This window comes from Saccopteryx leptura, chromosome 4, assembly GCF_036850995.1.
Source record: "Saccopteryx leptura isolate mSacLep1 chromosome 4, mSacLep1_pri_phased_curated, whole genome shotgun sequence".
NCBI classification, from domain to species: Eukaryota; Metazoa; Chordata; class Mammalia; order Chiroptera; family Emballonuridae; genus Saccopteryx; species Saccopteryx leptura.
In genome coordinates this window covers 54,643,129-54,660,195 of record NC_089506.1, presented here as the reverse complement: position 1 = coordinate 54,660,195, position 17,067 = coordinate 54,643,129, and the positions used below count along the sequence as shown (strand labels likewise).

General features: G+C 37.5%; 1 protein-coding gene across 1 annotated transcript in view; it reads left to right on the top strand.

Moving 5' to 3' along the window:
- The window catches only part of GPC6 (glypican 6), a 1,355,246-nt gene extending 1,350,792 nt beyond the window's left edge, over positions 1-4,454 (top strand). The window contains exon 9 of the mRNA XM_066380690.1: positions 3,733-4,454. Coding sequence (XP_066236787.1) covers positions 3,733-3,935 — 203 coding nt within the window. The 3' untranslated portion in view covers positions 3,936-4,454. The remainder of the gene's footprint in view (positions 1-3,732) is intronic.
- Positions 4,455-17,067: the final 12,613 nt, after the last annotated feature.

The window sequence follows — 17,067 nt, the reverse complement described above, 5'->3', positions numbered from 1 at the left end:
CTTGGGCTTAAGCCAGTGACCATAGGATCATATTGATGATCCCATACTCAAGCTGGTGACCCTGCACTCAAGCAGGCATTTTGGGATTTCAAACCTGAAACCTCAGCATCCTTGGTCAACACTCTATCCACTGTGCCACCACCAGTCAGGCACAAATTATTTCTTGAGCCTCAGGCTTTTCTTCTATAGAATGGGCAACAACTCTGCCTAAGAAGTTGTTAGGAAATTTAACTGAAGCCATATTTAAAGGAGCTAAGAGAATATCTTATGTGCCATTGATTCAACTGTATTAGTTCTCTCTCTAGTCAGTCATATACAACAAGAATCACTGACATTTGTTTCTGAAATATTGAGAGAAATAGTAAAATATAAATGTAGTATTAAACTTAACTATTTTATTTAATGTCATAAAAGCTTCAGAAGAGAGTTGAGAGGCTACTAAGTGAATATTGACACAAAACTATTTTGGGTTTTTGTCTAAATGGTTTTAAGATGCATTACTATAAAGACAAGGTTATTTTTCTTTAATAAGCACCTTTACAGAGAGAGTTTTCAGGGAAAGGTTTCTTGAACATGAGGTGTAGACTTGCCAGGAATTCTGTAATTTGGTCACTGAAGCAAAAGATGATGCTTGTGTGCTTGAATTAATGAGATAGAAAGAAGTCACAGATGGAAGATATGAAGTCATCTATGTCTTAGCCATCATCCTACCGAGTTGTCCCCTGCAGAAATTTTTTAGTGCTTTTTTCTATTTTAAATAACAAAAACCAATTTTCTAAATGTGGGATAATTTCCAACCCTGTAGATTTCATTACCGTGGAATTTATCAGACTCTTCCCATTATTTCTCTTCCTCTTTACTAAGTGTCTCCTTTTCTCTTCAGAAAAAAAAATATTGCACGAGGTTTTAGCCTTTTCCACTTCTCCCTTGCTCATTACTGAGCCTCATTCATCTCTACTTATCCATTCTGTCTTCTCTAACAAAATGCTTTATTATTTGGATAATGACTATTGAAATAAATTATTCAAGATGCATAAAAATTAGTTGATGTTGGCCTTGTTTCTCTCTCCTCTCTTACCTAAAGAGGTTATATACATGTCAATCTGCAATGCTTAGAGGATGTTCATGAGGAGAAATTTTGCTCCATTTCCCCGCAAAAGAAAACAAAAATCAGCCAATAGTCAAGAGAGTCACTTAACTCTAACCCAAGCACCAAATTTGACTCTTTATTTTAGGATAGTATGTGTCATACAAACCACTATCACATCTTCTAGCCATCACCACCCTTATTGCTTTTGACATTTTTAAAAATCATCCCTGCATTTCTGATTCCTTTCAAAAAGAGGTGGGGCCATTACTTTCCTCATCTGGAGTCTCCTGTCATTATTTGCTTACCACTCTTTTAATATTCTAAATCGCTTTAATAATATCTTTATAAAGGTTATATTACTTCTTGTTCATAATACCAGTATCTAGAACAATCCCCTTAGCAATTCTGTTATCTCTGAATTTAATTAATGGGCATTTTCCTCTTTATAAAAGGCTACTAAAAATAAAGCAGAGAAAATGTTAAGGATCTGCTATACTGTATTCATGTGATCTTATCTGGTATTTAGATGTCCTATAAATTTAAAATAAAAACTGTGATGAGTTGTACCTTTCTCATCCAGAAAACATCAGAAAGGTGCATTATTTTAGCTCTATTTAAGTACCAAGCAGCCAACAGGGCACCCATGTTTCAGGAGCAGCTTCATCAACACGTCACCACCTGTGGCCAGCAGGGCGGAGTTAGGGCTACTGGATGGAATCACTGAGCAACTGGGGGCCATAGCAAATATCATTACCAGGTTTATGATTTTCTGAGTCCGCTTAGGAACTTCATCTCGCTCATCCTCCATAAAAATTCTGTGAAAGAAATAGGATTATCTCATGTTTTTTTTACGGAAGAAGAAACACAGCCTCAGCAAGGCTAACAGGTTTGTTCTTATTCACATAAATAAAATGCCTCAAGTTAAAATCTAGACTGCCTTTGCTGCAGGAAAAACATGCTGTTTTTTTATCAGGCATCTTTGCAAGCACTGGGTTTTGTGTCCTCTCACATTTTACCAGGTGTCTTCACATGTACTTTGCAAGGTAAACCTTATGTCAGGGGTCCCCAAACTACGGCCCGCGGGCCACATGCGGCCCCCTGAGGCCATTTATCCGGCCCCCGCTGCACTTCCAGAAGGAGCACTTCTTTCATTGGTGGTCAGTGAGAGGAGCATAGTTCCCATTGAAATACTGGTCAGTTTGTTGATTTAAATTTACTTGTTCTTTATTTTAAATATTGTATTTGTTCCCATTTTGTTTTTTTACTTTAAAATAAGATATGTGCAGTGTGCATAGGGATTTGTTCATAGTTTTTTTTATAGTCCGGCTCTCCAACAGTCTGAGGGACAGTGAACTGGCCCCCTGTGTAAAAAGTTTGGGGACCCCTGCCTTATGTCCATATTTGTTGAGATGGGGAAACTCACAAAGTTGAGTAAACTGCCCAAAGTACATTTATTTATTCAACAAGTTATGGGGAACCTGCTATATGTCAGGGGCCATTATAGGCAACGGAGATCAGAAAGAACAGTTACACAAAGTCTCTGCCCTCAACAAGTTTGCATTCCCATGGAGGGACAAACACAAAACAAGTAGACAAGTGAATAGTGAGGAAACAATGGCGCCTGCTGGGGTCTCAGATGCAGGGCTCATGAAACAGGAAGGACCCAAGCAGGAGGAAGTGGGAATAGAGCAGGCCCACAAGCATGTTGGGCAGAGCAGAAAGATGCTGCACTCAAACCCCTTTCTGTTTGGGTACCTGGGCACTAATTTCAAGCAGGAAATGGCAAACTTTTTAATAAAGGACCAGATATTAAATTATGTTCAGCTTTGAGGGCTGCGTGTGAACAATGTGTGAGGGAATGGCTGTGGCTGCATTTTACTGTAACTTTCTATATGGACATTGAAGTTTACATTTCACATATATACTTTTTACATGTCACAAAGTATTATTTTTCATTTGATCTTTTTTCAAACACTTGAAAACATAAAAGCTATCCTCAGATTGTGGACCATACAAAAAAGAAGCAGCAGGCCAGATCGGCCAACAAGCCGTAACCAACTCCTGCTTTAAAGGGAGCGGCTGGCTATCATGCTTGTTCTTAGGGGAACAGATCAAGAAAAACAGTAGTCAGAAGTGATGATAATATGTGCCTTTCACAACTGTGTGTGTGTGTGTGCATGCTGTTCCCCTAATTTCCTGTTTGCAGTGTTTGTGTTTCTCTTCTTTACTATTACTCCTCCTTACTTTAAAAAGTTCTTCCAAAATCTTTTATAAAAGCATAATAACCACTAAGAACAATGGCTCCTAGGTACAAAAGTAGCCAAGAATGAACTTTATTAAAGTAATATAAATACTGGCCAGAGTAAAAAATACCTTTCCCGTGTCAACATGGTAGGTATGTCTCTTCCGAGGTCTGGAATTCATGTGTTCCTTAGTTGGGTAACTCTGGTTATCAAATTTACTGGGTTTCTTCCATCTATTTTGATACAATCCACCTGCCTGTTAAAAGTGAATTGTCGAGGTGGGTTGGGGGACCTTTCGGTGGGGAGACATCCTCTCCCACCACCACGCCCAAATCTTGTGCGTGTCACCAACCTTTCCAAGTTGTGATCTAACTTTCTTTGTCAATCTGTTCATACCAGGTGATGAAGCCAGTGGCTCAGGGAGTGGCAGTGGGTGCATGGATGACGTGTGTCCCACGGAGTTTGAGTTTGTCACCACGGAGGCTCCTGCAGTGGATCCTGACCGGAGAGAAGTGGACTCCTCTGCTGCCCAGCTGGGCCACTCCCTGCTCTCAGCGTCTCTCGTCTGCATCACCCTGGCACTGCAGAGACTGTACAGATAATCCTGGGTTTCTGGTCAGATGAAACTGCATTTTAGCTATTTGAACAGCCGACTCTCTCTTTTCTTACACTCTTGAACAATGGACCATGCCACACAAACTTACCGTTTTCTATGAGAAGAGCAGTGCTGCACTTGCCTCCCTTGTGTTTTCCCAAAGAGTCCCGGGTGCCAGACCGGACTGCTTCCTCTTTCCTTCGCTATCCGTGGGGACCTTGTTTGTTCTAGAGAATTCTTACTCAAATCTTTCATACCAGGAGATTTTCTTACCTTCATTTGCTTTTATGCTGCAGAAGTAAAGGAATCTCATGTTGTGAGGTGGGTTTTTTTCCCCCATTTATAACAACTAAAAAGAAAAGTAGAAAGAAAATAATTTTCTTTGTAAAATCAGGCCAAACCCCAAGACAACTGCATTTTCAACAAAGAAGCAAACAAGAGAGAAAAATAAAAGAGCTTTAACACTATGGGTTCAGCATTGTCAGACAACTCCCAGTGTAAGCTTTTCTGTGACGAATCAGGTTTTTTTTTAAAAAAAAATGCTATGGGGAGAAAGTTTGGAAATGTTTCTAGTGTAGTGAAAGTACAAGATTGTCTTGGAGGTATTGTCTTGCACTCTAACCACACAACACCAAACTAATTTAGAGGTACTGATCATAAATTTAGAATTCTGTCTTTAATATGACACAAAATATTCCTCCAACTCAGCGCCTCTCTTTCACCCTGCCCAATGTCAATTGTAGTAAGGGTAACATTCTCCTAAATTCTCTTAATGTCTGTCCACTGGATCCAATTAGTATAGATTTTCCCCTTCATCTTCAGATACTAGTGGACACCCCATCAGTTCATCCTCTTCAAGGATCTGACTTGAAAATAATCATCAACACTATGATCACTTTCCTTTAGCCACAGGTTAGACATTAATTTGGTTTCTGTCCCTCTGCTTCTTATGCTCCCAAAAGAAGAATTCTTTTAATGAACTGATAAGCATTTAGACCCATCCGTGAGTTTTTATTTTTTGCTATTCGCTTTGTGTCACTTGGTTTCTGCATCACAAGGGCATTCTCTTTTAAAATAACTCACAACAAAAAAAAAGTCAAGACAAAAAATATATATATAGTATTGACATGGAGATTTCTTTCACTTTTTTAGTCTTAGTATGATCATCTATTTTTATATCTATATATATACAAATCACAGATTTTAACTTCTTAATTCCAAGCTCAGGGTTGACACCCCTTTATAACAAAAATGTTTTGTCAACCAGCTCTTCTTGTTTTGTGCTGCTCAGAGAAGTAATTCTTCAATGATCTGTGAGCACCAAGAATCAAGAAAGAGACCTTTTTATGTATCTAACTGTCCATTTATTACAAGTTTGCCAGGGCACACCCTTTTTGCATGAGTGTGCTTTGTCCTGGATGCTCCAGACTGTACCGAGCTCATGGAGAGAGCCCTGGATGTGTAGGACTTCACTGGTGATGGAAACTGTTTGCATAAAGAATGAGTTATTCACATAAAACCATTGCTTTTATGTACAATGCCTTCAGCCTAGGGTTCCTGCTTGGCACTTGGAAAAATGTCCTAACGCAAAAGACCAGTATAGAGCCACAGCCTAACTGGTCCATCAAGTGCTCCAAAGCTAGGTCCTGTGCTCCCCTAACAGAGAAAAGCAAATAAACCAAACTGGGGCTTTATGAATACAGTTGGCTATCCATGTGTTACTTGGTTTTTATGATGCTTCTGGGGTTAGGAAAAGGTAATGTTTTCAGACACCACACTACAAAAGTCACATTTTAGTTAACCCATTGACAGTAATGACATATAAATGGTATTTTTCAATCCCCTTTCTCATCAAAATTATAATTAGTTATTGAGTTATTCATCACATTTAAGTAGAACATATGCAGCACAATAATATTAAGTATAATTGAGCACTTTTGCAAAACTAAAAGTATGTAGAAGCATCTATTGCTATTGTATACCTAATGAGTTGTGAAACATAGACTTCTGAGAGGTTTTATGGCATCTTTTCATTTAAATCTTAATGAAATTAACACTTGGCTTGAGTCAGCATTACATACTTTGAGAACATTTCACTGCCAGACTTTGGCTTTCTGTCACCAATTACACACACAAAAAAATCTCTATGAAAGACCAATCATTTATGTTGCTCATGTCATTGTATATTCAGAAATCAGTATTGTCTTTCTCCAAATAATTAAGGTGCAATACAAATTAAATCAACCTTGATTTGCCAGACTATTTGAGTAATAATTTGTTTTCTATGGCTTTAAACTCCAAGTCTTTCCTTTTTAAAATGTGTCTGCATTGTCTTCTATGAAATAGATCAGAATGCTTTGTTTTCCCTGTGCGTTTTGTGCATGTGTATGAAAACACATTATATTATGAATATGAACCCATGTTCTGTACACACTAAACACACAGATAATATATACACACCTGCTTCATTTGTTTCAACACCTTAATTGGTTATAGTATCTATATTAGTTAGATATAATGACCTATATAAGCCAGGCAGAGAGCTGAAATGACTATCAGTTAATGATGCCACAATATCAGTCATTTGCATGAACGTGGTCAAAATCTTATTCAAATTGAACTTTCTGGTTTTTATCATCATCCTAATTTGTCATGATTTTCAAACTAATTAAACATGAAAAAAATATTTTTTTGCTTTATGAGAATTAGTTTTATCTAGTTACCCCATTTTAGAAGTATTTTGGAATCTCACCTAACCCCACCCACCTTTGGCCAGATTAATCTCTCTCATTTCAGCCTCATGGAAGGGAAAGCAATGATGCTTCATTATTCTTCATGATCTGACTTCTTTGTTTTGATGGTCCCTGAATTCTGTAATGATATCATGACCTTTGTTACAAGTAGAGAGGAATGGGCTCACTGAAATCAGACACTAGAAATTGTTGGGTGATGCTCATAACTGCAAACACTTAGCTTATTGAAGTGCCTCTATTTACATGTTTAGTTACAATATGTATTTTTCTAACTGAAATACACGTCTGTAATTGGTGTATATTATACTTTGTATATGTTATAACAAATGCTAAAGAGAGGCTAAAGTCTTTAGCAGAGAAAAATGAATTATAAATTCATGAAGTAGAGCTCTGCTTATGGTTCTGTGTTAAAGGACAGCCATGACAACCTTCTGTCATTTTAATGAAGGTCAAGTCGGTACTTTGATTATAGCCATCCTAGGACAACCTTAGCAATAGCAATCTGACTCCCTTACATAAGTGACTTACCCAGATAAGTATCTTGTATTACCTGTTTTAATTGTAAGGGATAGAAAATACTACTTTGTCTACACTGAAAAACACTATTATTCATTGACAAGATGTATTAATTATAAAAGTAACATTCTATAATTCAAACACACTGAACATATTATTGGATACAGAATTCTGATATTTAATTTATATTCCCTGCTGCAGACATTAGCCTACTTTAATTCTTTAGCCATTACATACATGTTTTGGCTATGCACTGAACACCAACTAAAGACCCCAAGGAGGAATAAAAATATAGCAAATTACTGAGTTGTGATTCTTTTGTTACTTCTATTTGCAAGGCTAATTGTCAAGTGGTTTGATTAAAGGTGGAAGTGTTAGCAAATGCAAGTTTTGATTTATCCAAAACTTGCAGAAATTTAGACTCATTTTCATTTTACTTATATTTCATTTACTCACAGACCTGACTTTTAACTTTAAGAAAACAAACAAACAAAAGGCAGTTTAGCTTCGCCAGCAAAGGAATAAAGGAAACCATAACTTATAAATTTGCAATGTATTCCTCCTCAGTGGAGAATTAGCCAGTGTTTAGCTTTAGGCCAAATTATACAAATAGAGTATTGGTCTGTATGCATTCTAGAGCCTTGCTATATCATGGTTTGCTACAGTACAGGGACTCAGCCTAGCATGGGGCCATGTAAACCTCATTCAAAATTGAATAGTTACTGGAATCTTTGACCTTGCCTTGCAATGAGGTACTTCCATGAAAAAAACCTAATGATGGCCTAGCAGTGAGGTCTCTGTGTGCATGTGCAGGACAAATGTGTGCACCAATCAAACCTAAAACTTTATGTATCTGTCAAATGAGTATTATTTGGGTTAAGATTTTTCATTTCTGATTTCGATTAAAAAAAATGCTATTAATCTTGTATTAAAATAGTTTTTAAAAATCTATCAGTGCCCTTTCTGCATTTTCTTAATCATTGTCATTGTATAAATTTCAGAGCTTTTGAGTGGTTTTTTGTTTGTTTCTTTCTTTTTGCTTGAGACTGTTTTAGAAGCCGTAATATTAAAACAGAAATAAAGAGAAAAACCACATAGATTAAATCAGCACTACTCACCTAAGTACGCTTGCTATTTGAAATCATAAACTTTTAAAACTTTAGACTACTTAGAGCTTTCCAAATATGTATGGAAGACACAACCTCTCTTTTATTGTGTCTTGGTTTCTTCTCTAATATACAATTTAGTGGTTTAAGAACTGATGTAAATACTTTATGAGATCAGAAAAATTAGATAAATAGGTGAAAGAACTAATTACAACATGTTAAAGATTCATTTAACAAGTATTTATTAAACTCCTATTCTGTACTAAACCTAGGTGCTGTTCACTGGTTGTCAGAACCACCAATTGGAAAATATTTATTCTTCACTACAGTTAACCATAATTATTATGCACACATCATTATTTCAAGAGGATTTTTTGAGTAAAGGAACACATATAAATAAAGTTATCAAGAATACAACATTTAAATGTAAGATATATTACAATTTAGCTCACATTATGACTATGTTGCTCTCTATTAAAAAAAAAAGTGTTTCTGCCTGACCAGCCGGTGGCGCAGTGGATAGAGCATCAGACTGGGATGCGGAGGACGCAGGTTTTAGACCCCGAGGTTGCCAGTTTGAGCGCGGGCTCATCTGGTTTGAGCAAAAAGCTCGCCAGCTTGGACCCAAGGTCGCTGGCTCAAGCAAGGGGTTACTCGGTCTGCTGAAGGCCAATGGTCAAGGCACATATGAGAAAGCATCAATGAACAACTAAGGTGTCACAACGAAAAACTAATGATTGATGCTTCTCATCTCTCTCCGTTCCTGTCTGTCTGTCCCTATCTATCCCTCTCTCTGACTCTCTCTCTCTGTCCCTGTAAAAAAAAAAAAAAAAAAAAAAGTGTTTCTTTTTTTACTTTTTAATATATACCAATTCCTTCCTCCCATTTCTTATGTCATAAGAAAAGTGATTTCTACAAAACAATTAAGGGACTTTGAGATAATTTCATCTACATAACCAGATTATAACAATTCTATTTGGAAATAAACTGAAAACAATTTCATGGAAAGAAGAAACATCCAAATGGTTTTGGAAAAATAATAATAAAACCACAAATATTTTTGTCAGCTAACAACATTTATTTTCATTTGTTCTTTGGATAAATGGGCTGTGATATAATCAAAACATTCACACACTATGAAAGATGACCTTGATTTTCAAAATACCAAATTGTGAAATAGTGGCAGTTAAAACATGGAGTACTGTTTCATACCTTGAGAGCTAAAAAGGTGTACCCACAAGTTTGTCTATTCAAATAGACATTCACAATTATTTAGTGCAGATACATTTCCATTCCACAGACAAATTGATTTGCTGACATAAAAATGTGGCCAAACATATTTTGTTGGCTCAAAAAAGAGCCATATAACAAAGCCAAGAGGAATTACATGTCTGCCTTTGTAGCTTACTTAAGGAACTCATACTCTTACACACTTAAAACATAAAACAGAGCACGAAAATGGACACTTTACCTTGTGAGAGATCAAGTTTGGAAACAGAAAGAAGACTAACAAACTATTCAGGACAAACAGAAGAATATTTACCTTGACTAAGCTTTCTGCTCTTTGATGAGAACATGTGTCTGTGGATTTTTAAATAAAAGAAAATATTGGCCTAAACAATAATAGTCATGTATTCTTTCAAAAGATATGCAATGAGCAATTAATCATGTGCCAAGCATGGTTCTGGACACCAGAAGAAGACATCAAGATTTCTGTTCTCAGACAACTTACATCCTAGTAGGGGAGAAACAGACAAAGAAAACACAAAGTAAATAATAAACAAGCCAATTTTGTCAGATGGAAAAAGTCAAGAACCATGGTATTTCACTCGTGTGGGATATAAAACTAAAAACAACAAATGAACAAACAGAACAAAAAAAAACAAACAAACACAAAAGAGACACAGATAACAACAGTATGATGGTTACCAGAAGGAAAAGGGGGTGGAGGTGGTTCTGAAAGGTAGAGGGGGTTAAGTATGTGGTGACAAATAGAGACTTGATTTTAAGTGGTGGGCACACAACTCAATATATAGATGATGCATCATAGAATTATATACTTGAAATACATATAGTCTTATTAACCAGTGTCACCACAATAAATTTAATAAAAATATAAATTAAAACAAGTTGATTTCAGAAAATTGGAGATGCCAGGAAAGAAATGAAACAGAAAATGGGATAAGAACAAAGGAGACTTTTTTGTTGTTGTTTTTGCTTTGTTTTTTTTTTTTTTTTTACTCATTTATTTATAAGTCCATGTATTCAACAAAAATTTTGAGAGCCAGCTTTAAAAGGCTTTATTTTAGCTTGACTAGGCAGTGGTGCAGTGGATAGAGCATCGGACTGGGATGCAGAAGATTCAGGTTCAAAACCCCGAGGTCAAGGGCTTGAGAGAGTATTCATCCGGCTTGAGTGCAGGCTCACCAGCTTGAGCATAGGATCACTGGCTTGAGCATGGGATCATAGACATGACTCCATGGTCACTGGCTTGAGCCCAAAGGTTGCTGGCTTAAAGCCTGAGGTTACTAGCTTTGAGCCCAAGATCACTGGCTTGAGCAAGGGGTCACTCACTTGCTGTAGCCTCCTGGTCAAGGCATATATGAAAAAGCAATCAATGAACAACTAAGGAGCCTCAACAAAGACTTGATGCTTCTCATCTCTGTCCCTATCTGTCATTCTCTCTGTCTCTGCCCCCCCCATAAAAAGCTTTATTTTAGAAGACTGTATGGCTCCATAAGAGAAAAAGACAATGACATACGGTACCCCTGCTGCCATTGGACTCATTCTAGTGGTAGAGACAGAATAGATAGATTGATGATAGATAGATAGATAGATAGATAGATAGATAGATAGATAGATAGATAGATAGATGAGATATTTATTGATTGTCCTAAGTAAGTGCTCTGAGGAAACTTTATAGGGAGATGTCACAGGGAATGCTGGGCAGGACCCCTTCTGAAAGAGGCCACAACTGATCCACATGGAAGATTTGAAAATATATTTTAGGACGTTAGAGAAATGGCACCGTAAGGAGCAATACCAATAAATCTCCCCAAAAATTCAACAAGATCTTCAACCAGAGACAGTAAAATCTATCCTTGGAGCCTCCAGAAGTTCCATACTAAATGCGAAGGTATGATTGAGTGAAAAATTGACTAAATATATAATCAACCCCAAAGGAAATAAGGAGGAAGAAACACTCCGCCTTCCTCAATAACCTAAATAAGAACTGCTTTCACTGGGAACTGAGAACATAGGAACTAAGGCAGGCACAGGGTGTGAATAGAACCAGACTGCAGCACAAATGTCCGAACCAGGCTGTGGTACGGACATCCAAGCCGAGGAAAAACTGTGCTTGTGACAACCCAGTCAACACAAGCTAACGCTCCTGCCAAACCCAGACAAAGAAAGGCACTTGGGACAGCCATCCGCCCCTATCTCCTGGTCGGCGAGCACAGATAGTGGGCGAGAGATTCCTCCTAGAGCCCCGGGAGTGGGCGCCCGTGTTCCCAGACAGAGGGGCAGGGTCAGAGGCCTTTCTGTGGGCAGAAACCAGAGTCTCAGGGTCACCCCTGTGCCCCAAAAAGCAGCACTTGGGGAATGAGTGGGAGCAAAATTCCCTACACACAAACTTTTCCATGAGGGCAGGGCACCTCACTCAGAGTGAGGGGCAGACGGACTGATATCCTGGTCGGCATGCACAGATAGTGGGAAAGAGATTCCTCCGAGAGCCCCGGGAGTGGGCGCCCATGTTCCCGGACAGAGGGGCAGAGTCAGAGGCCTCTGTGTGGGCCAAAAGCAGAATCTCGGGGTCACCCCTGCGCCTTGAAAAAGTGGCGCACGGGAAGGGAGCAGGAGCGAAATTCCCTATGCTCAAACTTTTTTGTGCGGGCGGGGTGCCTCACCCAGAGTGAGAGGCAGCCGGCCTGATATCCTGGTCGGCGAGCACAGAGAGTGGGCAAGAGATTCCCCCGGGAGTGGGCGCCCATGTTCCCAGACAGAGGGGCAGAGTCAGAGACCTTTCTGTGAGCCAAAACCAGAGTCTTGAGGTCGCCCCTGCACCCCGAAAAGCAGCGCATGGGGAGTGAGTGGGAGTGAAATTTCCTACACTGGAACTTTTCCATGCAGGTGGGGCACTTCACCAGGAGTGAGAGGCGGCTGGCTGGATATCCTGGTCAGCGAGCGCAGATAGTGGGCGAGAGATTCCCCTGGGAATGGGCGCCCGTGTTCCCAGACAGAGGGGCAGAGTCAGAGGTCTTTGTGTGGGCCAAAGCCCTGCCTGATTATGCTAGCGGCTCTAACTGACTGAGCCTTACCCAGAGCCCTGCGCTGAGTGGGAATAGAGTGGGGATTTGCCAGCTCTTTGAGCCTCTTACTCTCCAGGCAGAGGTAGCAGCAACCCCATAGCTGTATCATCAGGCTACTAATTCAGGATGGAAAGACTAGGAGAGAGGATCCAGGAATACGGACTCTCTCATTGGCGGAGCTTGCAAATGCTAATGAGCCTCAACTGCCAACAAGACTGAAGCCCAATATATGACATCACCATAGAGACTTATCAACTGCAAAACTCTACCTAAACATGCCACAGGGGCAGAACCCGGGGTACAGAGTCACTGACCAGGAAGAGGGAGAGAAAAGAAAAAGCAAGAAAATAACCTCTCAAAACCAAGAATAATCCACAGATTTTATAACTTATCCCATTTTATTATATTTGTGCATTTGTTTCTCTTATCTTCTTGTCTTGATTATTTTCTTCCTCTTCCAATTTGGTCATTTAATTCTCTGCTAGTCTTACCCTCTCCTGTCCTTGAACTACACTACCCATAAGTGTTACATCTCTCATCATCTTTTCTTTCTTCTTCCTTTCTCTCTATGAGGGTTACACTCCAAAACCCTTAACTCTCTCTCTCTCTCTCTCTCCTTTTATTCTTTTTTCTTCTTTTTTTGTTTTCCTCTTTCTTTTTTTTTCTCCCTCTATATTAGTTTCTTCTTTTCTCCTTTACTTTTCCTCTCATTCAATCCTCAATCACAAACAAATTACTTTATCTGGGACTCAAATTTTTCTTTGTGGTGCTTTGGGTTTTTTTACTTCACTTTTTTAACTCACTATCAATACTCCCAACCCTGGCTCTCCATTTTATCTAGTTCTTGCTACGCTAAATACAATAGTAATTTTTAAATTTTTCCCCCTTTTTTCTGTTTCCCTCTTATTCCTCTCATCACATCTCTTAGTCAACCATCACCTAAAAGAAAATCATTTTATTCTTACCCAAATTTTTTCCTTTTTTGCATATTGTGGATCCATACCCCCTTTTTTCCCCTTTATCACTTCTCCCCAACTCAGGCCCTCTATTATAGGTAGTTTTTGTTCTATTTAGCACAATATAATTCACAGTTCACCAAAAGATTTTCTCAAGAAGGAGGGGAGAGGTGAGGAGAGAAAAAAAAAGGGGGGGAAATATTTTTATTTATTCTTTTTTTTATTTTTTTAACTTTTTATTCTTTATTAATTCTCATTAATACTATCAACAAAACCATTCTCAGATGCCATTAAGGAAAAAGAAATCGAATATTATGTATACAAAAGAAAGAGAGGTAGCACAGATAAATGAGGAAAAATCTATGAAGAAAAAATTTAATATATTGGAAACCTTGGAGCTAAACGACAGAAAATTTAAAATAGAAATTCTAAAAATACTCAGAGATATACAAGAAAAGACAGAAAGGCAACTTAGGGAGCTCAGAAAACAACTCAATGAACACAAAGAATATATTACCAAGGAAATTAAAACTATAAAAACAAATCAAACAGAAATGAAAAACTCAATTCACGAGCTGAAAAACGAGGTAACAAGCTTAGCTAATAGAACAGGCCAGATAGAAGGTAGGATTAGTGAAATAAAAGACAAGCAACTTGAGGCACAACAGAGAGAAGAAGAAAGAGACTAAAAAATTTTTAAAAAATGAGAAAGCCCTACAGGAATTGTCTGACTCCATCAAAAAGAATAACATAAGAATAATAGGTATATCAGAGGGAGAAGGGAGAGAAAATGGAATGGAGAACATATTCAAACAAATAATTGATGAGAATTTCCCAAGCCTGTGGAAAGAACTAAAGCCTCAAATTCAAGAAGCAAACAGAACTCCGAGTTTTCTTAACCCCAACAAACCTACTCCAAGGCACATCATAATGAAATTGGCACAAACCAACGACAAAGAAAAAATTCTCAAGGCAGCCAGGGAAAAGAAGAATACGACAAATAAAGGAAGGCCCATTAGATTATCATCAGATTTCTCAACGGAAACTCTACAAGCTTTAAAGTTCTGAAAGAGAGGAACTTTCAAACATGAATACTATACCCATTAAAGCTATCTTTCAAATACGAAGGAGAAATAAAAACACTCACAGATATAGAAAAGATGAGAGAATTATCATCAGAAAACCCCCACTCCAGGAATTACTAAAGGGGGTTTTCCAACCATATACAAAGAACAAAAAAAAAAACAAAACCACAAGTAAAATCTCCACCAAGAACACAATAAAACCAAATTTAAACTGTGACAAGAAAAGAAAGGAGGGGGGGAGAGGATGGAGATTAACAGTAACAAAGGACAATGGAGTGCAAAAGTACTCACAAGATAGAGCACTACAATGAACAGGGTAGGAACCCTTTTCATTACTTAATAGTAACCACCATTGAAAAAACCACCACAGAAGCACATGATTTAAAAAAGATAGCAACAGAGGAAAGATGTATGGAATACAACCAAACAAAAACAAAAGATAAAAAAACAAAAGAGAAGAATCAAACAAGACACAAAACTAACAGAAAGCAATGTATAAAATGTCAATAGGAAACTCACCAGTGTCAATAATTACACTAAATGTAAATGGATTAAACTCACCAATAAAAAGGCACAGAGCAGCAGAATGAATTAAAAAAGAAAATCCAACTGTATGCTGCCTACAAGAAACTTATCTAAGCAACAAGGATAAAAACAAATTCAAAGTGAAAGACTGGAAAACAATAATCCAAGCAAATAACATCCAAAACAAAGCAGGCATAACAATACTCATATCTGATAATGCTGACTACAAAACAGCAAAAATACTCAAAGACAAAAATGGTCATTTCATAATGAGTAAGGTGACGTTGAATCAAGAAGACATAACAATTCTTAATATATATGCACCAAACCAAGGAGCACCAAAATATATAAGACAGCTACTTATTGACCTTAAAACAAAAACTGACAAAAATACCATCATACTAAGAGACCTCAATACACCGCTAACAGCTCTAGATCAATCATCCAGAGAATCAATAAAGATATTTTGGCCTTAAACAAAACACTAGAGCACCTGGATATGATAGACATCTATAGGACATTTCATCCCAAAGTGACAGAGTATACATTTTTCTCCAGTGTACATGGATCATTCTCAAGAATTGACCATATGTTGGGCCACAAAAACAACATCAGCAAATTCAGAAAAATTGAGGTTGTACCAAGCATATTTTCTGATCATAAAGCCTTGAAACTAGAATTCAACTGCAAAAAAGAGGGAAAAAAACCACAAAAATGTGGAAACTAAACAACATACTTCTAAAAAATAAATGGATCAAAGAAGAAATAAGCGCAGAGATCAAAAGATATATACAGACTAATGAAAATGACAATATGACATATCAGAATCTCTGGGATGCAGCAAAAGCAGTGATAAGAGGGAAGTTCATATCACTTCAGGCCTATATGAACAAACAAGAGAGAGCCTAAGTGAACCACTTAACTTCACACCTTAAGGAACTGGAAAAAGAAGAACACAGACAACCCAAAACCAGCTGAAGAATGGAGATAATAAAAATCAGAGCAGATATAAATGAAATAGAGAACAGGAATACTATAGAAAAAATTAATAGAACAAGGAGCTGGTTCTTTGAAAAGATCAACAAAATTGACAAACCCCTGCCAAGTCTTACCAAGGAAAATAGAGAAAGAACTCATATAAACAAAATCCAAAATGAAAGAGGAGAAATCACCACGGACATCATAGATATACAAAGAATTATTGTAGAATACTGTGAAAAACTTTATGCCACTAAATTCAACAATCTAGAAGAAATGGATAAATTCCTAGAACAATACAACCTTCCTAGACTGAGTCAAGAAGAAGCAGAAAGCCTAAACAGACCAATTAGTAGGAAGAAATAGAAAAAAATATTAAAAACCTCCCCAAAAATAAAAGTCCAGGCCCAGACGGTTATACTAGCGAATTCTATCAAACATTCAAAGAAGACTTGGTTCCTATTCTACTCAAAGTCTTCCAAAAAATTGAAGAAGAAGCAATACTTCCAAACACATTTTATGAGGCCAACATAACCCTCATACCGAAACCAGGCAAGGACAGCACAAAAAAAGAAAACTACAGACCAATATCTCTAATGAATACAGATGCTAAAATACTAAACAAAATACTAGCAAATCGAATACAACAACATATTAAAAAAATAATACATCACAATCAAGTGGGATTCATCCTAGAATCTCAAGGATGGTTCAACATACGTAAAACGGTTAACATAATACACCATATCAACAAAACAAAGAACAAAAACCACATGATCTTATCAATAAATGCAGTAAAGGCATTCGATAAAATATAACACAATTTTATGTTTAAGACTCTCAACAAAATGAGTATAGAACAAAAATATCTCAACATGATAAAGGCCATATATGATAAACCATCAGCTAA